This window comes from Tympanuchus pallidicinctus, unplaced genomic scaffold (genome assembly GCF_026119805.1).
Source record: "Tympanuchus pallidicinctus isolate F22 unplaced genomic scaffold, pur_lepc_1.0 scaffold26, whole genome shotgun sequence".
Classification (NCBI taxonomy): domain Eukaryota; kingdom Metazoa; phylum Chordata; class Aves; order Galliformes; family Phasianidae; genus Tympanuchus; species Tympanuchus pallidicinctus.
The window spans coordinates 746,451-763,350 of NW_026294743.1; the positions used below are offsets into that span (position 1 = coordinate 746,451).

Sequence of the window (16,900 nt, forward strand, 5' to 3'; positions counted from 1 at the left end):
ATAATGTTCTGATGTGGAATACTGAAACCCAAAATAAAAACAAACAAACAAAAAAAACCAACATAGAACCATGACAATGACTGTGTCATCTTCCAGAAGACTTCTAAATTACTTACCTGTATTTGATGATCTGAATAGTTCCATCACCTGGCATGCTGTGAAATGTGTGGTGCTTCAAAATGAAACAAACTATTTCAATTTGCTCCTATTCAAGCTGTCTGTGCCTCATGGAGTTGCCAAGGAAAATTGCCTTCCCAGAAACCGTGGAGAACTGTCTCATAAGGTAAGACATGTTCTTCTGGTGTTTCATGTTTTGTGCGTAAGTGTCCTGAGCAAAGCCTCTGTTATGTTAAAATATCAAGTGCTTTAGGCTTTAAAGGTTACTCTGAGAAATCCAATAATGGTTCATTAAATCCTTGTGTTTTCTTTAATAAAAACAAAGCAACCGCCAAAACAGAATCCAATACTGGTGGTTTGCCTTATGGCACCAGGTCATTCTGCTTGTGGAGCAGAGCAACAGTAATTACTTGGAGTGCCAGAAGAGAGGGAAACTGGCGAAGTTCCTCTGTCTCCTATGAAGATAACGACTCCCTCTGCTGAGTATCTGAAAGTTGGGCAAAAGCTAAGCAGTTAGTTTTACAAAGGGATGTATATGATGTATCAGTGAATTGACTTAAAGTCTTCGAAGTATTTTCTTTGCTTTGGGCTTATACAAAATTGAATGTGTTTTAGGGCATGGCTGTATTAATATTAAATAGCCAGTATAAATTCTAGCTACGAGCAGGCTTATGATTAGCAGAAACCTATAGGTTTCTTTTCTTTCTTGTTATCCATATTATTCTGTCGTTCATGTTAGATTTTTCTGGTTGTTTCTTTTGTTTTTAATGACAAATTACTTTGCTTGAAAGCAATTCATACATAGTGATTGTAAAATACTGCTTTTTACACCGTGATTGAAAAACAGTACAGTCTAAAAACTCTTTCCTAGTGAGTGGGTTAGAGATGAAGCTGAACATTGTGAATATAATTTCCCTTTACAAAGATTCCAAAAGGAATTTGTAACTTCTCCTGTTATCTTCGTGTAAAACTTCCTGGTGTCTTGATTCCCCCTCTGAAGTTTTTGGCACTTGGTAGATGTGCTGACTGTGCTGTGTGTGCTGGGTCTCTGAACATGGAGGAGTGACTCATGTCATGCGTTATTGAGTGCCAGCACAGAATTGGGCAACAGCCTTTTGCAGAGAGAATTGCCATCAGCTCTCCAGCTTTCTGACACGCAGAGATAGTTGAGGCTTTGTCTATACTAGAAAAAAATTACATGCCTTCCCTTTCCTTTTACTGGGTCAGAAGTAAATTTCAGTGAAATATCTGTTGGTTTACCCTGGCAGAAGGCACACAGAATATAGACCAGTGACCAGTACTTAAGTTTGTCACCTCCAGTGATTTTCTGATATCGTGATAAATGTTGTGTCCTAAGTCAGAAAAGGACTTAAGGAATTCATGACAGCAAATCTGTATTAATATCTTCCATGATGTATAAACTGTTTGAATTTGTTTATGCCAGGATTCAAACAACTCTCCAAAAGTTTCTGACACAAGTGCTCCCCATGCTGTAGCACTGCATGATTTTTCTGCAGGTAAGTAAATGTGAATATTTGGGAAGCTTATTTTTCTCCAAGTCTTTCAAATGGGGATTTTCCTAGGACTCGGATCTTAAAAATAGTCAGGAAGCACAGCGTGCAAGCTCTGCATGTAAAGTTGTTAAAATCCAAGGGTTTTACCTATGGTTGGGTGGGTGATCTTGTTAAAGCTAATTTGTTTAGCAAGTACAGTTAAGGCTCTATGAAAACTTACTCCACTTTTGTCCGTGGTATTTATATTAATGAAGTTTTAATGATTGAAATCAGCGAGGGTGAAAACCCCCATTAAGTGACATGATGCTGTCTTGCAGAGCACGCTGATGACTTGGACCTTCGTTCTGGAGATACTGTTTATCTTTTGGAGAGAGTTGATGCCAAGTGGTACAGAGGAAAATGTGGGAATCGCACAGGGATATTTCCTGCCAGCTTTGTTCAAGTGATTGTATGTGGGCTTTGCATACTTTGCTGAATCCTAACGCATTGGTTTTGTTGTTATGTTTTATTATAGTTGCTATTTAGATAATCTCTTTTCCCTCTGGCATCACAGAAGACATAGCAACTTGTTTGTATGATATTAGAAAGATGCTTGATTTGGCAGAGCCAACTTGTGTTATGGAGCTTATTTTGCTGTTAATTTCAAGCCAAGTGAGAAAACCATGGCCCTTACCAGATTCTCTTTCTTAACTTGGGTAGTTTATCTGGGTCTACAAGCAGATGATTTTTACGGCTGCATGTAAAAATCAGCATACAAGTACGATGATAGCTTTTTGCCCTCATCTCAACTTCTCTCTTATTCTTGAACCCGTAAGCTACGCTGGAATCACCACTTGTGCACCCATGTAGTAAATTGGGTCAGGGCAGCATTTGAGCCCAGTGAAACATTTTTTCTGTATTCCCAGACTTCTTTCTTCCAGATGGATCAGTTCGCCTACGTGGCTTCACAAATGGGTGTGCTGGCACTGTGAAAGGAGACTGTGCTATTGCAAATGCGCAGCTTAAAGCAGTCCTGTTACTGAATGTGACATTTGCCAGTAAACTGCAAGCAAGAGGCAGGTGTTGTTTTGGTGCCCAACAGAAATGAATTGAGAGGCTCAGCTTAGAAGAAATGCAGCGTAGTTCAATGCCTCAAAAGCTAGATGAGATCTATTGCAAGCCCAACTTGGAATTTAAGTCCATTTTGTGCTTGTATGAAGGGTCATTGGGCTATCCACCTCAGCCAACTGGGCATGGAAGAACAGTAAGTTAACATAAGGATGCAGTGAAGGTGTATGGCTGGCTGCTAAAGACAGTTAAGGTCTGTGCTGATACTGGGCAGCTGGCAGAGATGAGAGGTGCTGCTGTATGAAAAATACCATGTACTTAGTAACCATCACGGTACGTTCTGTAGGGTGCCTGTTCAGTTTGTAGTATGTTACTGGAAGAGAATTTCAAAGCTTGGAAAGCACTGAAGAATAACAAATAGACCTGCAGATAGTAGTTATGGAACTATGTTCAATTTGCTTTACGAGAAAGATTTATTAGCTACCTTGTGTATTCTCTTTGACACAAAACAACAATTTAAAGCATTAATATTTTTGTGAAACTGCTGGCTTACAGATAAAAGATTTGATGTTAAAGCAGTGGAATGGATATTTGAGATCAAATTAAGCATTGATGCTGGCAGAAGTAACTTCTAAAAGCTAGGGAAGAGACTTGGCACTCATTTATTTTAGTTTTAAAAGCTGGATACCCTTTGAGTGAGAAAATAATTGTTTTAGCAAAATTAGAAAAAAGAAAAAAGAGGGAAAAAAGTAAATACAGCTTATTTGCTGAGTGAGTTTTCCTGAGAATTCAAGTCAGCTTAGGTCTTCATACAAGGCCTCCATCAGTACACCATAGTGTGTTTTATGATATCAAGCCACATTGGAGCTTCATGTCTGGATACCAAATGGTAATACATAGTTATTGTTTCCCAAAGACACTTCGGAGCACCACAGATATAAGCTTCTCTAGCAAGCAGTGAAAAGATTATTTGCCTGAAAATCATCTTTGTCTGAAATTGACTGGTTTCATGCAGCCCTTCACAAAAGCAATTAAACATTATTGTTGATGTGTGTGGAACTGGCTTATGTGATAGTGAGCTATAGCACAAAGCTCCTAGGCAAGATCTCTAGGCTTGTAGGGGCACGTAGTCTTACATAAATATCACAGACCATCCTTCATATCATACCAAAAGTACAATTAAAGTCATCTTAAGATAATGGACTTCAATGCTGTCTGTTGGACATATCCACATATGGATTTTCTAGATGATGTTTCTCCAATCCCTTTAATTAGCACATGGTAATTATCTACAGCTGAGCTAAGAACGATTGTTTGTTTTTCCTAAATTAACCTTTCTTGAAATATATGCTGCCACCGCATGAATACTGAAGTGAGATTTAGGAGAAGTGCGTTTGTTCTGAGTACAGCTGGCTACCAAAGCCCAGAAAAATGCATAAACACTAATTTTGCCTGTAGTGATATGTTGCGCTAGCAAGTGATAGAGAGCAATTACTAACTGAAAGTTTGGAGCAAAGTGCAACAACACATAGTAGCATCCAGTCCCATTTTCTGTCAATTGGCCTGGCTGTAAGCCAGTTTATTGAAGTAGGCTATTAAAAAACAAAAAACATGAAGTATGCATGAGATTGAAAAATCATTCACGCAAAAGCAAATCCGCATTACCATTGTCATATATCAGAATGTATCAGTGACTATATAGCATCACGTCAAAATTACAAAAGGAGTTGATGCTTAATGGAGAAATAGATGATTTTAACAAGTTCAGTATTTGCAGTAGTTACGTTGGCATGAGCTTGAAATTGAAGATCTTACTTATTTTGTTGTTTTATTAGGTTGATATTCCAGAAGATGGCAAAAGGAAAAAAATACCCTGCTCCTCACAATCCATTAAGTGAGTCACATAAATATTGGTTTTTTTCTTACCTCGATTAGTAGTAATTAAAAGGAAAGGTAATGTGGAAGTAGGTGTTATCTGTGCTGACACTAATATCGTTAATAATTTCCTCACCAAAATTATTTAAAAAACTAAACATTTATGGCATTATAGTGGCATTACACTTTATCAGGAAAAAAAAAAGACTTTGTATGTTTAAAAATTGGTATGTTACTTTATAACAAATGTTTATATAGATATAGCTCTCTTGAACACGTCTTAACTGAGTAATGCTTTATTGGCTTACATAACATTGAACTGCAGGAAGTAGAACTAATTCAGGCAGAGATAGGAACTAGTATCACCAGGAGTGTCGGCCTTGTTGTGATAGATGGAGGTTTGTCTTAACTGAAAGGCTGCTTCTGCAGCTAACGAATGTGCAGAAAATGCTACTGCTGCAACTTTAAAGAGAATATGAGTGCAGATGGGAATCAAGCTTACAGATTGCTTTAAACTATGCTATAGAACTGTAGTATATTTTCAAGTTTTTTTTTCCAACGTGGCATTTCTAATAAGTCAGATTTTTTTTTGTATGAAAAATAGGTAAAATTGTTAAGTGAGGAAAAAGATAAAATTCGTTTTTCAGTATTCTGACAAACTCCGTAACATGTGTCAGATTCACTGATGTTTTTATCTTCAATGATTTATTTCTCCACTCTGGGATGCTCTTAACAAAAGCATGACTTGGATATGGCAAAATTATAGAATGGGACATGTAGAAGTGATGTTTTTTGTTTGAAAGAATATGATCTTAAGCAAAAATACTGCAGCAGCCAGGAATTCAGATACAGATGTTACCTCCGTCTCCTTTAGACTCCATACTCATCCTCCTCAGGAAGCAGAGATGTTAAGTTGGTCAGAACTCCAGTTTTCCTTATGTTCAATCTTAAGTGCATTCTTCGATCATTTTAGTAAAAGATATCAATACATTCTTTGTGTAGCACTACCTGAATATTTTAGGCACAACAATATTAAATATACCAAGTAAGTTCCTGTATTGCTTGTGCAGAGGCCCAAGATGTGTAGCACGATTTGAATACATTGGAGATGAGCGAGACGAACTCAGTTTTTCAGAAGGTGAAACAATTATCCTTAAAGAATATATAAATGAAGAGTGGGCCAAAGGAGAGCTCAGAGGCACGTCTGGAATTTTTCCCTTGAACTTTGTGGAAGTAATTGAAGATCTGCCTGAAAAAGGTATGACCACATTAGCAAAAACGTTAAAGAATGTGGTTTTGTACAATACACATAGGCAGTTGTAAGAAGGATATAGAAGTCCAAAATAACAATACACAGGAGAAGGGAGGTGGAAAGGAAGAGAAGATGGATGTGATAAGTCAAAAGGAATACTATTTTGAAGTTACTCTTAATAGTCACTTTGAATATCTAAAGTTGCTGATGTTATATTGAGTAGTCACTGCTACTATTCTGAAGTTGTTCTTTGCTACATAGGTACAGGAGGAGCACTAAAGAAAAAGGCGGAGGTTTTTTCTCCCCTTCTTCAGGTAATAGAATTTCATGGGGGGGGGGAGGAGGGGGGGGGGGGCAGAAATTACACAGAGGTTTCATAGATAAGCATAGACTTTGTAATGTCAGATTAGCAGCCCAACTTAAATGTAGTACAGTTCCCACAGTGCATAATGGTGTGTGGGCACATCTGTAAGTCTTACGGTTGCTCTACCTCGATTGATTTCACAGCTTTTGGCAAGTTAACAATTTTGTCCTTTCTGCTTAAGGCAATTCTTATTAGGCGTATCATAAGTATTGTGAAATGGTCCAACCCTAGCCTCTGCCATCACTGGTAAAAAGGATGAGCTTAGATGAAATTATATAATAATTGCTGAAATGCTTTGAAATGCTTTTTTGGTTTGTATCCGCAGAGACAGTAGTGCATAAGGGAAAATCAGGATGTGCAAATCTTGTACTCTTGTTTTGACCAACATCCATGGGCTTATTGCTGTTCCCTTTTGAAATAAACATATTTCTTCTTTCATTTGAGTAGAACAACCGATGCTCAGTAGAATGGTGTGAAGCACTTCATGATTTTACAGCAGAAACCAAAGATGACTTATCCTTTAGAAAGGGAGACCACATCCAAATACTGGAACAAGTAGATTCTGAGTGGTATAGAGGAAGACTGAATGACAAGGAAGGGATTTTCCCAGCAGTTTTTGTTCAGACCTGCTCAGGTAGGTGCTCTGCTAGATGACAGCTCATTATTCCATGCAACAGTCATGACCAATTTCTGGGAGAACGTAGCTATTCCACTGCCTTAAAAACCGTGCACCAATAGAGACATTAACATCCTAGAGCTGAACTGAAGTGCTGAATAGGTTTCTGAAATAATGACGTACATTGCTTTAGTCAGAGCGCAATTTGGAAAGTAATAAGTGTAATTTAAATACATGCAGAACAGAATGCTACTGTATCTCCAACTAGAAAGTGGAAATGACAACTTTCCTTACATTTCTGCATTGGAGAGTTTAAGGAAGTGAACTTAACATTTAATTCTTCTAGAAGTGGAACCACAAGCATGTGTTAGTTCTGTAAAATGAACTGGCAGCAGTACAAATTTTTAGTCCAGCATGACAGTGAGTTTGCCATGTAGCAGTAGTAATAACATTTGGACACCTGATAACACACTAGTGGGGAGAAAACACCAGCATAACAGGAAGCTTTCCCAGAAACAAAGATATATTTTCCTCAAATCCAAATAACTCATCTATTCCATATTTTGCAGCCAGGGTAGAGACATCACAGTCTCTAGGAGGGAAGAAAAAAAAAGCCCAAGCTCTCTACGATTTTCATGGTGAAAATGAAGATGAGCTTTCCTTTAAAGTAAGTGCCCCGTTTTTGTTTTTTGGGGTTTTTTTTGGTCCAATATTTCAGCAGATCTTATGTTGCTAAGGAATGCCTTTAAAAAAAAAAAAAAATTATCTAAAATAAGTTTGGAACGTGAAACATCAGAACTCAGGTAATAGACACAATTATTAATGTATTTGATATAGAGCAACTAAAAATGTTGGTCCTTAACATAGTCAAAATCTTCACCAAAGACACTGAAAAGTTAGGAATAGTAGTCTTGCTCTAACTTCCCTAATCCAGTACATATGACAAAACCCACACACCTCATTTTGTAGTACATTCAGTTCTTGATCAGTTAATAAGGTCAAAGGGGCCTCTATTTTGACTGGAAAGACAGTAACATGATGGTTTGATAATAGGGTGACAGCATTACAGCAGGGATAGCTCTAAGAGAGACCTATTACTGCAAAACCTTAAAGTTGATGTGAAAGTTTGGCAGCACGATCCTTAGTTGCCCTGTGAGCAAAAGGAGAAGGAAATATATGCTGTATGCCTATATAATATGAAAAAGCACAAACAAATGGTATGTTTCAGTAGATGAAAAAACATGACATTGAAGTAAATGTCCTCAAAAGCAAGTTTCTAAGAACCAGCAGACTTTAGCATCAGGTCCAAGATTGCATTTATCAGCTGCAACACATTACTTTAGAAAGAGAAAATAATTAGTTTCTGCGTTAGCAGCTTGCCTTACGGGATGGATGATGGATGGATGATGACTTAAAACAGAAAAGGGGAACTGAGGTACTGGTAGAAAGGCTAGAGCTATGCCAATACTTGGAATGAAGGGTATGGCACGGGAAGATGAAAGCAGGACTAAAGATCAAACATGGAAGATAAAGCCACACTGACTTTAAAGGCCACAATGAGCTTCAACTGCATTCCTTTTTGAGAAAGTTTCCAAAGGAAAGGGTGAAGTTTACAAGTTGTAGAAAATACTGGGACTGAATTGAAAGAAAATATTTGAAGTGTTCGAAGAAGAAAAAACCTTGTAGCAGAGCAGGAACACGCACAGTGAGCGAGGCAGCAGCCTGTAAGCCATCTCTGTAACACATCTACCTACCTCCAGGAAGTTATTCGGCAGCATTATTTTTTCCTCTCACAAACTGGTGGTTTTTCAACCCTTGGCAAGTGTTTACACGAAGAGACAGGTAAATGTAGTTTCAAAGAAATGTAACAGGAGCGATCATCTCCTACTACTATTCTGTTTAATTGCTGTTAATTTCTTCTGAATAACAACAACAGTGCATGGCCTATTACTACATGGAAAGATGTAATGGCTCACGTTACTCCTTGTTTTACAGGCAGGAGATTTTATAACAGAGCTGGAATCTGTAGACAAGGATTGGATGAGTGGAGAGATACAAGGAAGATCTGGGATATTTCCCAAAAACTTCGTTCAGATTTTAAAAACACCATGAAGTGTCCTGTCCTTGTACTCCCTGTGTCTGGGAGAGAATGTTTTCACAAAGACATCAATGTATTCTGACTATCTATGTTTTGCACTACTTATTCTGGACAGTCATATGAGTATCTTAAAGTCAAAAAAGATTTTAGTCTTTTGTGACCACATACTTAGTCATGCTTCAGAAAAGCTCTGAGAGCAAATACATGCGCAATTTTTAGTGGTCTCCAACTAGGGAAATACTGTGGTGCAACAAGATTTTAAATAGTATTCTGTTATGTTTACTATCTGGTATTACATTTATCATGCACACCCTTTGCATAAAGTAAGCTTATTTGAGCTTTTTAAGAACTGTTCAAAGTGATGTTTTTAATATATAATTCCAGCAGTCGGTATGTAGATCATGTTCAATATTCAGGTTTCTTTACTGCTTGACTCTCACGTTAGCAGGATTCACTTACGAGTTAGATAACTTACAGTAGAAAAATGTCAAATTAAACTGGTAAGAGGAAAAACTCAAATCCGTGTGTAGTATTCTCCTGTTCTTAGCCCAAACAGCTCAAAAAGGGAGATCAGAAAATATTTAAGTATTTTTCCTCTTAACTAATAGCACTTACACTGGTTTGAACCATGTTAAATGTTTCTGCCCACCTCAAATATCTGCTCCAGATAGAGCCTTAGTTTTCCTACTATTCCCTCTTCATCAAGCACCACCCTACCCTTTCCCAGCAGGAGTTGTGACGGACAGCATTTACTCCATTTTCTCAGTTCTCTTCCCAGCACAGCTATACTATTTCAACAATTTGCTCCTCCACCCCCTTTTATTTCAGTGGAAAGTCTGTCTGCATTCAGTCTACATTTCATCTACTGCTCAAGCACTGGAACATACTTCAGCAACACTATTCCTATCTGTAACTTGAAGGATATTATGCAGCCTTGGTTTTGGCTTTCTGCAGGCACAGGGTTAGCTTTCAAGTTGTTAGCACGTACCAGCTATACCAAGCATCATGATAAATGGTCTGTCACAGCTTTAAGGATAAAATGTCTTGCAAGACGTTGCTTCGAAGAAGCTCAAACAAAATCATTTAGTAAAGCAGGAGCATGGCTTGAGCAACAGCACCTGACCTTGACTGAGGTAGCTGGACCTTCTGACAGTAAATGCCATTTTGTGACACTTTCTGACAGAGTTGTTAAATAAGTCTTGATTAGCAGATAATTTCAGACTGGAGGAGTAAAAAACTTCATTGCAGTGCTGACAATATTCTATTACTTTTGTACCATATAGGAAAAAGAAACATCAAGTTGTTATTATGAGTCATTACTTCAGAAGCATAGATATGACAACATAATACAAGGCCTTTCTCCCTTAAAGCTCTGGTTGCCAGAACGCTAGCAGCTGATACATTGATGGAGAGTGTGGAAACTAGAACAATCATGACTCACCTTGAGATGGTTCAGCTTAGTTTTGTGTTGGCTTACAGTTATGTTGATAGGAGGTCCAAACGTGGCAACAAGTACCTACTGGTGCAAAAAGCTTTTCCCTCCCTCCCCTTCAGCAAACAGGCAATACAAGCTTCCAGTCAGTACTAAACTCAAGAGCTTCTTCCAGCAGCGAGCAGATCTTGGAGATTAGCAACACACTGGAGCTCATCTGAACCGTCCTCAGCACTGCTTTGCTCTGCAGAATTTATCGTTACACCACAGGAGTTGTAAAACTGACAGATAATAGCATGCTTTTTTCTCTAGAAGCTTCACTTTCTTCTAGAAGTGCTATACGCTTATGTGTCACCATCATGCACCTCGAGGATGAAGATCACACAAAGCTTTAATGAGCTACAAACTGGATTTTTAATTGCATTAGAGGGATTAACATGATAAAAACCATTACAGCATATGTGCTATCCTAGAAAGATAGAAGCATCACATTCTGTACAGCTGTTATTGAGTTTTAACATCCCAACACGCCTGTCCTGAACTCCTGTGGAATTCAACTTAAATTGAAGTCCACCTCTGAGGCAACTCTCTCCAACCTCTGCTACCTGGAGCTGCCCATGGCTCTTTATACAGATAAGCCAGCCCTTGCTTTCTGTAGGACGTAGGCAAAACAAATGAGAGATTCCTCCAATGCAATGAATACCTAAGAGAGATTTCTAACTTTTTGACTTAAACTGTGGGCCACCCTCTTGAAACTCGCTTCTTCCATTATGATCTCTACCAAGACAAATTCTCAATTTCTTATAAGCAGAACATGAGAAGAACAAAAAAAAAACACTCCACCAAACACAGTACCAGGTCTTCATAAAATATACAATCACTGTGGTGGGAGGAGGAGGCTTAAGTGTATAATTTTTACTTATTGTTTGCCTGGCAGTTTTTTAAGATTTTGATACAAGTCTCCAAGTAGAACTGAATTTTTATAATTTTTTTTTCAATTTCCTCTCCCACATTTTTATAGCTGTAATAGTGACCAGTTGCTTTTCTATCTTCCACTGAATGTTTTAAGTCAGTGCCTGTCAACGGGTAAGTTCACTCTTCTTACATTATTCATCTCCTCCCAATCTTGCTGGGAAGGAAAAGCAGCAGAGCCTTAAAAGTCTGGGCAAGGAGTGCCACCTACATGCTGTTTACGTTACTGCAGACAGCTAACCTATTAAAAGTTGTAGTTAGTGGCTTGCCTTACACAGAAGTGACTGTTAATAAGACTTCATGCCTACTATCACCATGAAACTGCATACGGATGATAGAATTAAGGTGTACAGTACACTGCAGAAAAGGAAGAATGAAACTGAACACCCTTCCGAACTGCAATATAGTAGCAAGTTTCAGCTGTAACCCCGAACTTCAGCCAGAGCCCCAAACATCAAGTGTAATAAGAAAAGCTTTGATAAGCAAAGCTTCTATTGTTTGCCCCACCTCTGGAACTATCTTCAGGAAGAGGACTTTGTTCTATGTGCAGATAACAGTGTCATAAATAAATCTTTGTTAAGTCTAGTACATTTGTTATGGTACCTCTGTAAATTAAAAATGTATTTAACCAATAAAATTTTATAATTACATTATGATTGCATTTTTATCATCCACTGTAGAGAGCTAAGCCCTCCACACAATGTGACGGGTACAGATCGTGTTCTACTTCTATATTTAACTCAACATTAAAAAAAAACCCGAAAACAGTATTTCTTCTCTTCAGCAGCAGTGCAAGCCCCTCAGATAATCTTGATGGCTTCAACAACATTGCATTTAGGTGGGCTTCACACTTCACACATGCAGAATTTATCAACTGCTGCCTGCAGCAACCACCCAGCACAGCAAGTGACACAACCGTGGCAATGCCCTGTGACACAACTACTTGTCCTACTACATGTGAAGTGACTTTGCAAGTACAAATGTACCCACAGCCACTCTGTGATGTCAGCAGCCTACTGTTAATAAAGACAAAAAACAGCTGGATGGAACTGAAAAGCCAAGGCAAAACTAAAGACTTTCAGGACATGACTGTACAGACATTGTACTTTGAAGAATCATGCCATCCAGGATTAACTACTGAATTGAAAAAAAGTATTTTAACTTCCTTTCGTAATCTTACAACAAAAAAGCTTTGTCAGTTTACTAGTTTTAACCAGGCACTTCTGCATGAGTTCACGCAAGCACTGTAGTGAGGAAAAGGAAAAAGTTGCTCAACGCTTGCCTCTGTTCACTGCCTACCCTGTTCTGCACTGGGAGCTCTCAGGCAATTAAGATTGCAATTAAGACAGGAAAGTAATTGAACCACAGTGTGAAATCAAATCATCTACAGTATATAAAAGAATTAGTGGAAGTCCTTACCCTATTGCCTGTTATTTGCTCCAAACAAGTTATTAACTGCAAAAATGTAAAAATTCTTAACCTTGAAAAACACAGCCCTCATGATCACACCCAGTATCTTTATTGCAAGGTGAACTTTTTCATTATTTTCCTCCAGTCCTTGCCCCAAGGGAATTCACAGCTAACAGGAAGAGCCACCACCTCAGCATCCTTCTGAAATAGGTGAAAGCAGTTCTTTCTCAGCCTTTAAGGAACAACTGTGCCAACAATGCAGTAGCAGAAGATGTGTGGTTTTTACCCCTCCCATTACTTCTAAACAACATAAAAGAGTACCCCTTATCTTAGCCAGAAAAACACTTTCTTAAGCTGGAATACACAACAAAAAATGAGATGAACTACCTGACGCAGGTAACACAGATGATCTGCCAAGTCATTTGAGTGGTTTTAGAACAGACCATTGCCATTTTACAGTGAACACCTCCCGCTGTTCTTAAGTTCCATGAGAGATCACACCAAATTCAGTCACGTGATAAATCCTGAAGATGCCTTCACAGGACAGAAATGCTGAAACAAAAGGTTTCCCTCTATTTACCGATGAGCTCTGTACAGTGCTTCCATCTGACACACTTCTCACCAATTAAATATAACCTTGAAACCCACCTTCAGTTTCTTCTGTGAGGACCAAAGTTTTTGGGGAAAAAAAAACAACACAGAAACCTTAGCGTATTTTCTAGTAGCATCTTTCAAAAAAAGGACAAACCGTCATCTTCCACTTGTCTTGCAACACCAGCCGTTTAAAAAAAAAAAAAAAAAAAGATTTCCAAAGCAATTATTTTCTCTTTTTCAGTTCAAACAGAGGTCTATCTTGTTAAAAAAATACATCTGGTAGCAGTATCACCTAGTATCAATACATGCAACCAAACACTTGTTGTGTGTAATAAACCTTTTATTTTTGGTCAATTTGTGGTTTCAGACAGACTCTTGCACAGGCGGCTCGTATCCATCAGCTCGCTCTACTTTCGCACCTGCCTCATCCCCAGAAGGTTTTCCAGCACCACCACCTTCACCATGCAGTTCCATCAGCTTGCCCACTAAAAAGAAGTATTGCAAACAGTGAGATACACCTATTTTAAACAGCTTTGAAGTACTGAATTAATTATCATGTACAAATTAAACCACCAGCACATGTCATGTAGTAGGTATGGTCGACTCCATTGCAAAAAACTCGTGCAAGATGATGATGCTGACTAAGTGATGGAGTCCAACATAAGACAAGCAATGGAGTAAGTTACAGATACATATACTTCAATAACCTAGTGCCTAATCATATGGGAATGTCAGAAAATGGGAAAATTAAAATCATTCCGTGTCATCTGGGACCGAAACAATTTGTCATCATTCATTCCCAAACCAGAGCCTTTAAATATTCAGTTTCAGGCAAGAATTCAAGAAAAGCTTCAAACTGAGTAACCACTATGTGACTTCCCAGCCTGAAAGCCAAACATCTGACTAGAAGGACAAGCCTTTAACTACTACAGCCATGCAATCTTTTGATGCTGCTTTAATGTCTTTCCCCAAAAGCAGATGTTTTCAAATGTCTTCCCTTCCCCCCCTCCCTTCAATCCCCTAGATGTGAGGAGTGATTGACTTACATTCAAACTTGGGCTTTTTCAGCATCTTAACCTTGCGGACATAGACATCATGAAGGGGGTAAATGGACTGACACGCCTTCTCTATGTCTTTGCCAATGCTGTCTGGGATCCTGCACAGTCAAGAGAGCAGATTAGCACTAAAACGTTAGAACTGTGCCTGCTTCCTAGTCAAGCAACACACACTTAAAATAATTAAGAATATATAACATTCAGGAGTTTGCATCAGTTCAACAAGATCGCCAGAGTGAGGGTAAAGCGTTACCCTCAGTTACAGTTTTATTCTAGAGACTTCAGTTTAAAAAATGTTTGGAAAGCCTGATTTAAATTAATGCAAACATGATGGCTAATAATTAATGCAAACATGATGCAGAGACGAGCGTTCAAAGAAGCACATCAGCATTTCAGCACCAGAGACACACTTCACAATGGTCTCTGCCAAACAGAGAAGTGAAGGACCAGCCTTCAGTCAGTAACTGAAACAATTACATGGACTGTAAAAGAGAAAACCATCAGCTTACAGCTTATTGACAACTTCTTTTAAGTCATTGGTCTGGACCTCTCGGGTCATGATTTCCATCATCTTCTTGCGAATCTGCCGAACCTGCTGATGTTGGGCATAGGAAGTCTTGCGGATTTGGTTATTACGCTTCTTCGTAAAGCCCACACAGAAGAGGCGCAGTAGGTAACCATCGGTAGTTTTGACATCCACGTGGGCTTCAATCATCGTCTGCAAAAAAAAACAGTTATGCACATGAGAGGCTTCCCAAATGTGCACCTGACATTGGTTAATATCTGCCGATCCCATGGGAAACAGCTTTAAAACACACCAGCAGCCACTTCCCTTCCTAAAGAGGAAAGCAGTAACGCAGACCTTGTGGTTTACACACCTGCCACTTCTTGACCATGGAGCACATTTTGTCGCGGGTGAGGTCCATTCCATGGAAGTTGGTCAGACAATTTTTGCCCTGAACGTCCTCAGTTATCAGCTTAAACTTACGGAAGGCAACCTCATCATTCTGCAGATCAGCCAGACTCACTTCAAATACACGACCCTTCAATCCATCAGAGGCAATTTCTGTATTATTAAAAAAAAGATGCAATTTGTACTAATATTAGGAAACTGTTACTCAAATCTGATACCAAACTTCCATTTTGAAGAATAATAATGTAAAGACAAACACAAAGAGTAGTTGTTGTATTCTCAACAAAGGAAGCAGAAGCAAATGAGTGCAGTTATTTCACAACTTTGCTTAAAAATTACAAATTTTAACACTGCCTGACTCATACTTAAGTTTACGGTGACCCTTATTTTAATGGTATCACAGTAGGCAGTTGAAAATAACAACCACCTTCATAACTCGAAGTGCAACCAAGAAAATATATGTAACTACTCCACATACCTAATCCTCCAAAATTAACTGCATCTAAAGCACTGTGCCTTCCTAAAACAGGTTCCTTACCCTGAGATATGCAGCTCATTCAAGTTCACCCATTCAGCGATGCATCCTGATAATCACCTGTTAAGTGTGCAGTTCTGTCTTTCCAAAGACCTCCTACTTAATAACTTTGAATTTCAGCCATGACCAAGATGTCACTGTCTCCGTATGTCGCTCGGGCATCCAGAACAACTCCATAATAGTTGAACTTCTTATAGCTGCAGCTCATCAGGAACTCCAACCTTGTCTTCCTACCCATGGTTTGATACACTTATATAAAGAAGGACCATAACACATTAATTCCCCTCTAACTAGATTTTAACTGTCTACTTCAGAAAACTTGCTGTAATCAGGCAGTTAGTTTTTTTTTTAATTCAAAACTCACGTCTCATACAAGAAAAACTGTCTGTCAGCAGTTCTATAACTACGTTTCATTTGAAATGCTAATACAGAACAAACACTTATCTTTTACTGCATAAAACCACAATACTCACTAGTTCCTTGAGTCCTGGTAACAAGAGTCTTCCCAATGTTTCTGATATTAAACATGGCTGGCGCTTTGACATCATACCAGTCCTTTTTGGAGAAAGGATCAACCCTTCATTTAAATAAAGCAAGAAAAAAAAAATCACTATTTTTCAACAGACTGAACTGGGCTGAAACAACTCCATCTCCAGACACTCCGTGAGATACAAATGCGAACCCCACACACTTCACAACCTCGCCCACCAAGGACACGGCGCAGCCCTCACTCGCCGGCCCCCATCTCACACCGAGCCGCTCCACGGGCTCCGCCGCAGCTCGAACCACGCGCGGGCCCAGGCCCGGCCGCCGCCATGACAGCAGCCGTCCTCAGCTGCCTGCGCCCGGCCGCCACTATCCGCCACCATCCGCCTCACATTCGCGGCATCCTGCGGCCGCCGCGCGCCAGCTGACGTCCCCGCTTCCCCCCGCGTCCCGCCCCACCGCACTCACACTTTCTTCTTGGCGCCTTTCTTGCCGCCCTTAGTCAGCCGCTTGTTCTTGCCGACCGCCATAGTGCCACCGCGCCGCGGAAAAGGGAGAGCCGGCTCCTCGCGCGAGATTATACGAGAGCGGTGCTCCCGCGAGAACTTCGGCCGCAGCGG

At 39.4% G+C, this 16,900-nt stretch overlaps 2 protein-coding genes and 1 non-coding gene across 16 annotated transcripts in view; 1 reads left to right on the plus strand and 2 right to left on the minus strand.

Annotated features, from left to right (window-relative positions):
• SH3D19 (SH3 domain containing 19) overlaps nt 1-11,741 on the plus strand; it is an 87,839-nt gene extending 76,098 nt beyond the window's left edge. For 12 of the 14 annotated variants that reach the window (XM_052690240.1, XM_052690238.1, XM_052690237.1 and 9 more), the window contains 9 exons: nt 215-283; nt 1,562-1,634; nt 1,949-2,079; nt 4,514-4,572; nt 5,624-5,811; nt 6,067-6,119; nt 6,617-6,803; nt 7,355-7,452; nt 10,628-11,741. In XM_052690240.1, the coding sequence (XP_052546200.1) occupies nt 215-283; nt 1,562-1,634; nt 1,949-2,079; nt 4,514-4,572; nt 5,624-5,811; nt 6,067-6,119; nt 6,617-6,803; nt 7,355-7,452; nt 10,628-10,756 (987 nt within the window). In that variant the 3' untranslated portion in view covers nt 10,757-11,741. Of the gene's footprint in view, nt 1-214; nt 284-1,561; nt 1,635-1,948; nt 2,080-4,513; nt 4,573-5,623; nt 5,812-6,066; nt 6,120-6,616; nt 6,804-7,354; nt 7,453-8,780; nt 10,228-10,627 lie in introns of those variants that run through there. The other 2 variants (XM_052690249.1, XM_052690236.1) reach the window with 1 other exon arrangement.
• A 1,869-nt stretch (nt 11,742-13,610) lies between these two features.
• RPS3A (ribosomal protein S3A) lies at nt 13,611-16,890 on the minus strand. Its single transcript, XM_052690270.1, has 6 exons — nt 16,749-16,890; nt 16,268-16,371; nt 15,225-15,412; nt 14,856-15,064; nt 14,338-14,447; nt 13,611-13,776 (listed from the first exon to the last, which is right to left on the minus strand). The coding sequence occupies exons 1-6, from the start codon at nt 16,808-16,810 to the stop codon at nt 13,655-13,657; spliced, it is 795 nt and encodes a 264-aa protein (XP_052546230.1). The 5' UTR covers nt 16,811-16,890; the 3' UTR covers nt 13,611-13,654.
• LOC128084423 (small nucleolar RNA SNORD73) lies at nt 14,019-14,089 on the minus strand. Its single transcript, XR_008208538.1, has one exon. It is a non-coding gene; the product is annotated as a small nucleolar RNA SNORD73 (small nucleolar RNA).
• Nucleotides 16,891-16,900: the final 10 nt, after the last annotated feature.

Bases quoted from the DNA above. Each gene is read 5' to 3' on its own strand.
- RPS3A (XM_052690270.1), bottom strand. From the start codon at position 16,810: ATGGCGGTCGGCAAGAACAAGCGGCTGACTAAGGGCGGCAAGAAAGGC. The intron at 16,372-16,748 runs GTGAGTGCGGTG...ATTTAAATGAAG, and splicing joins AAAGGCGCCAAGAAGAAAGT to GGTTGATCCTTTCTCCAAAA. The intron at 15,065-15,224 runs GTGTGTAAACCA...TTTTTTTTGCAG, and splicing joins CCATGGTCAAGAAGTGGCAG to ACGATGATTGAAGCCCACGT.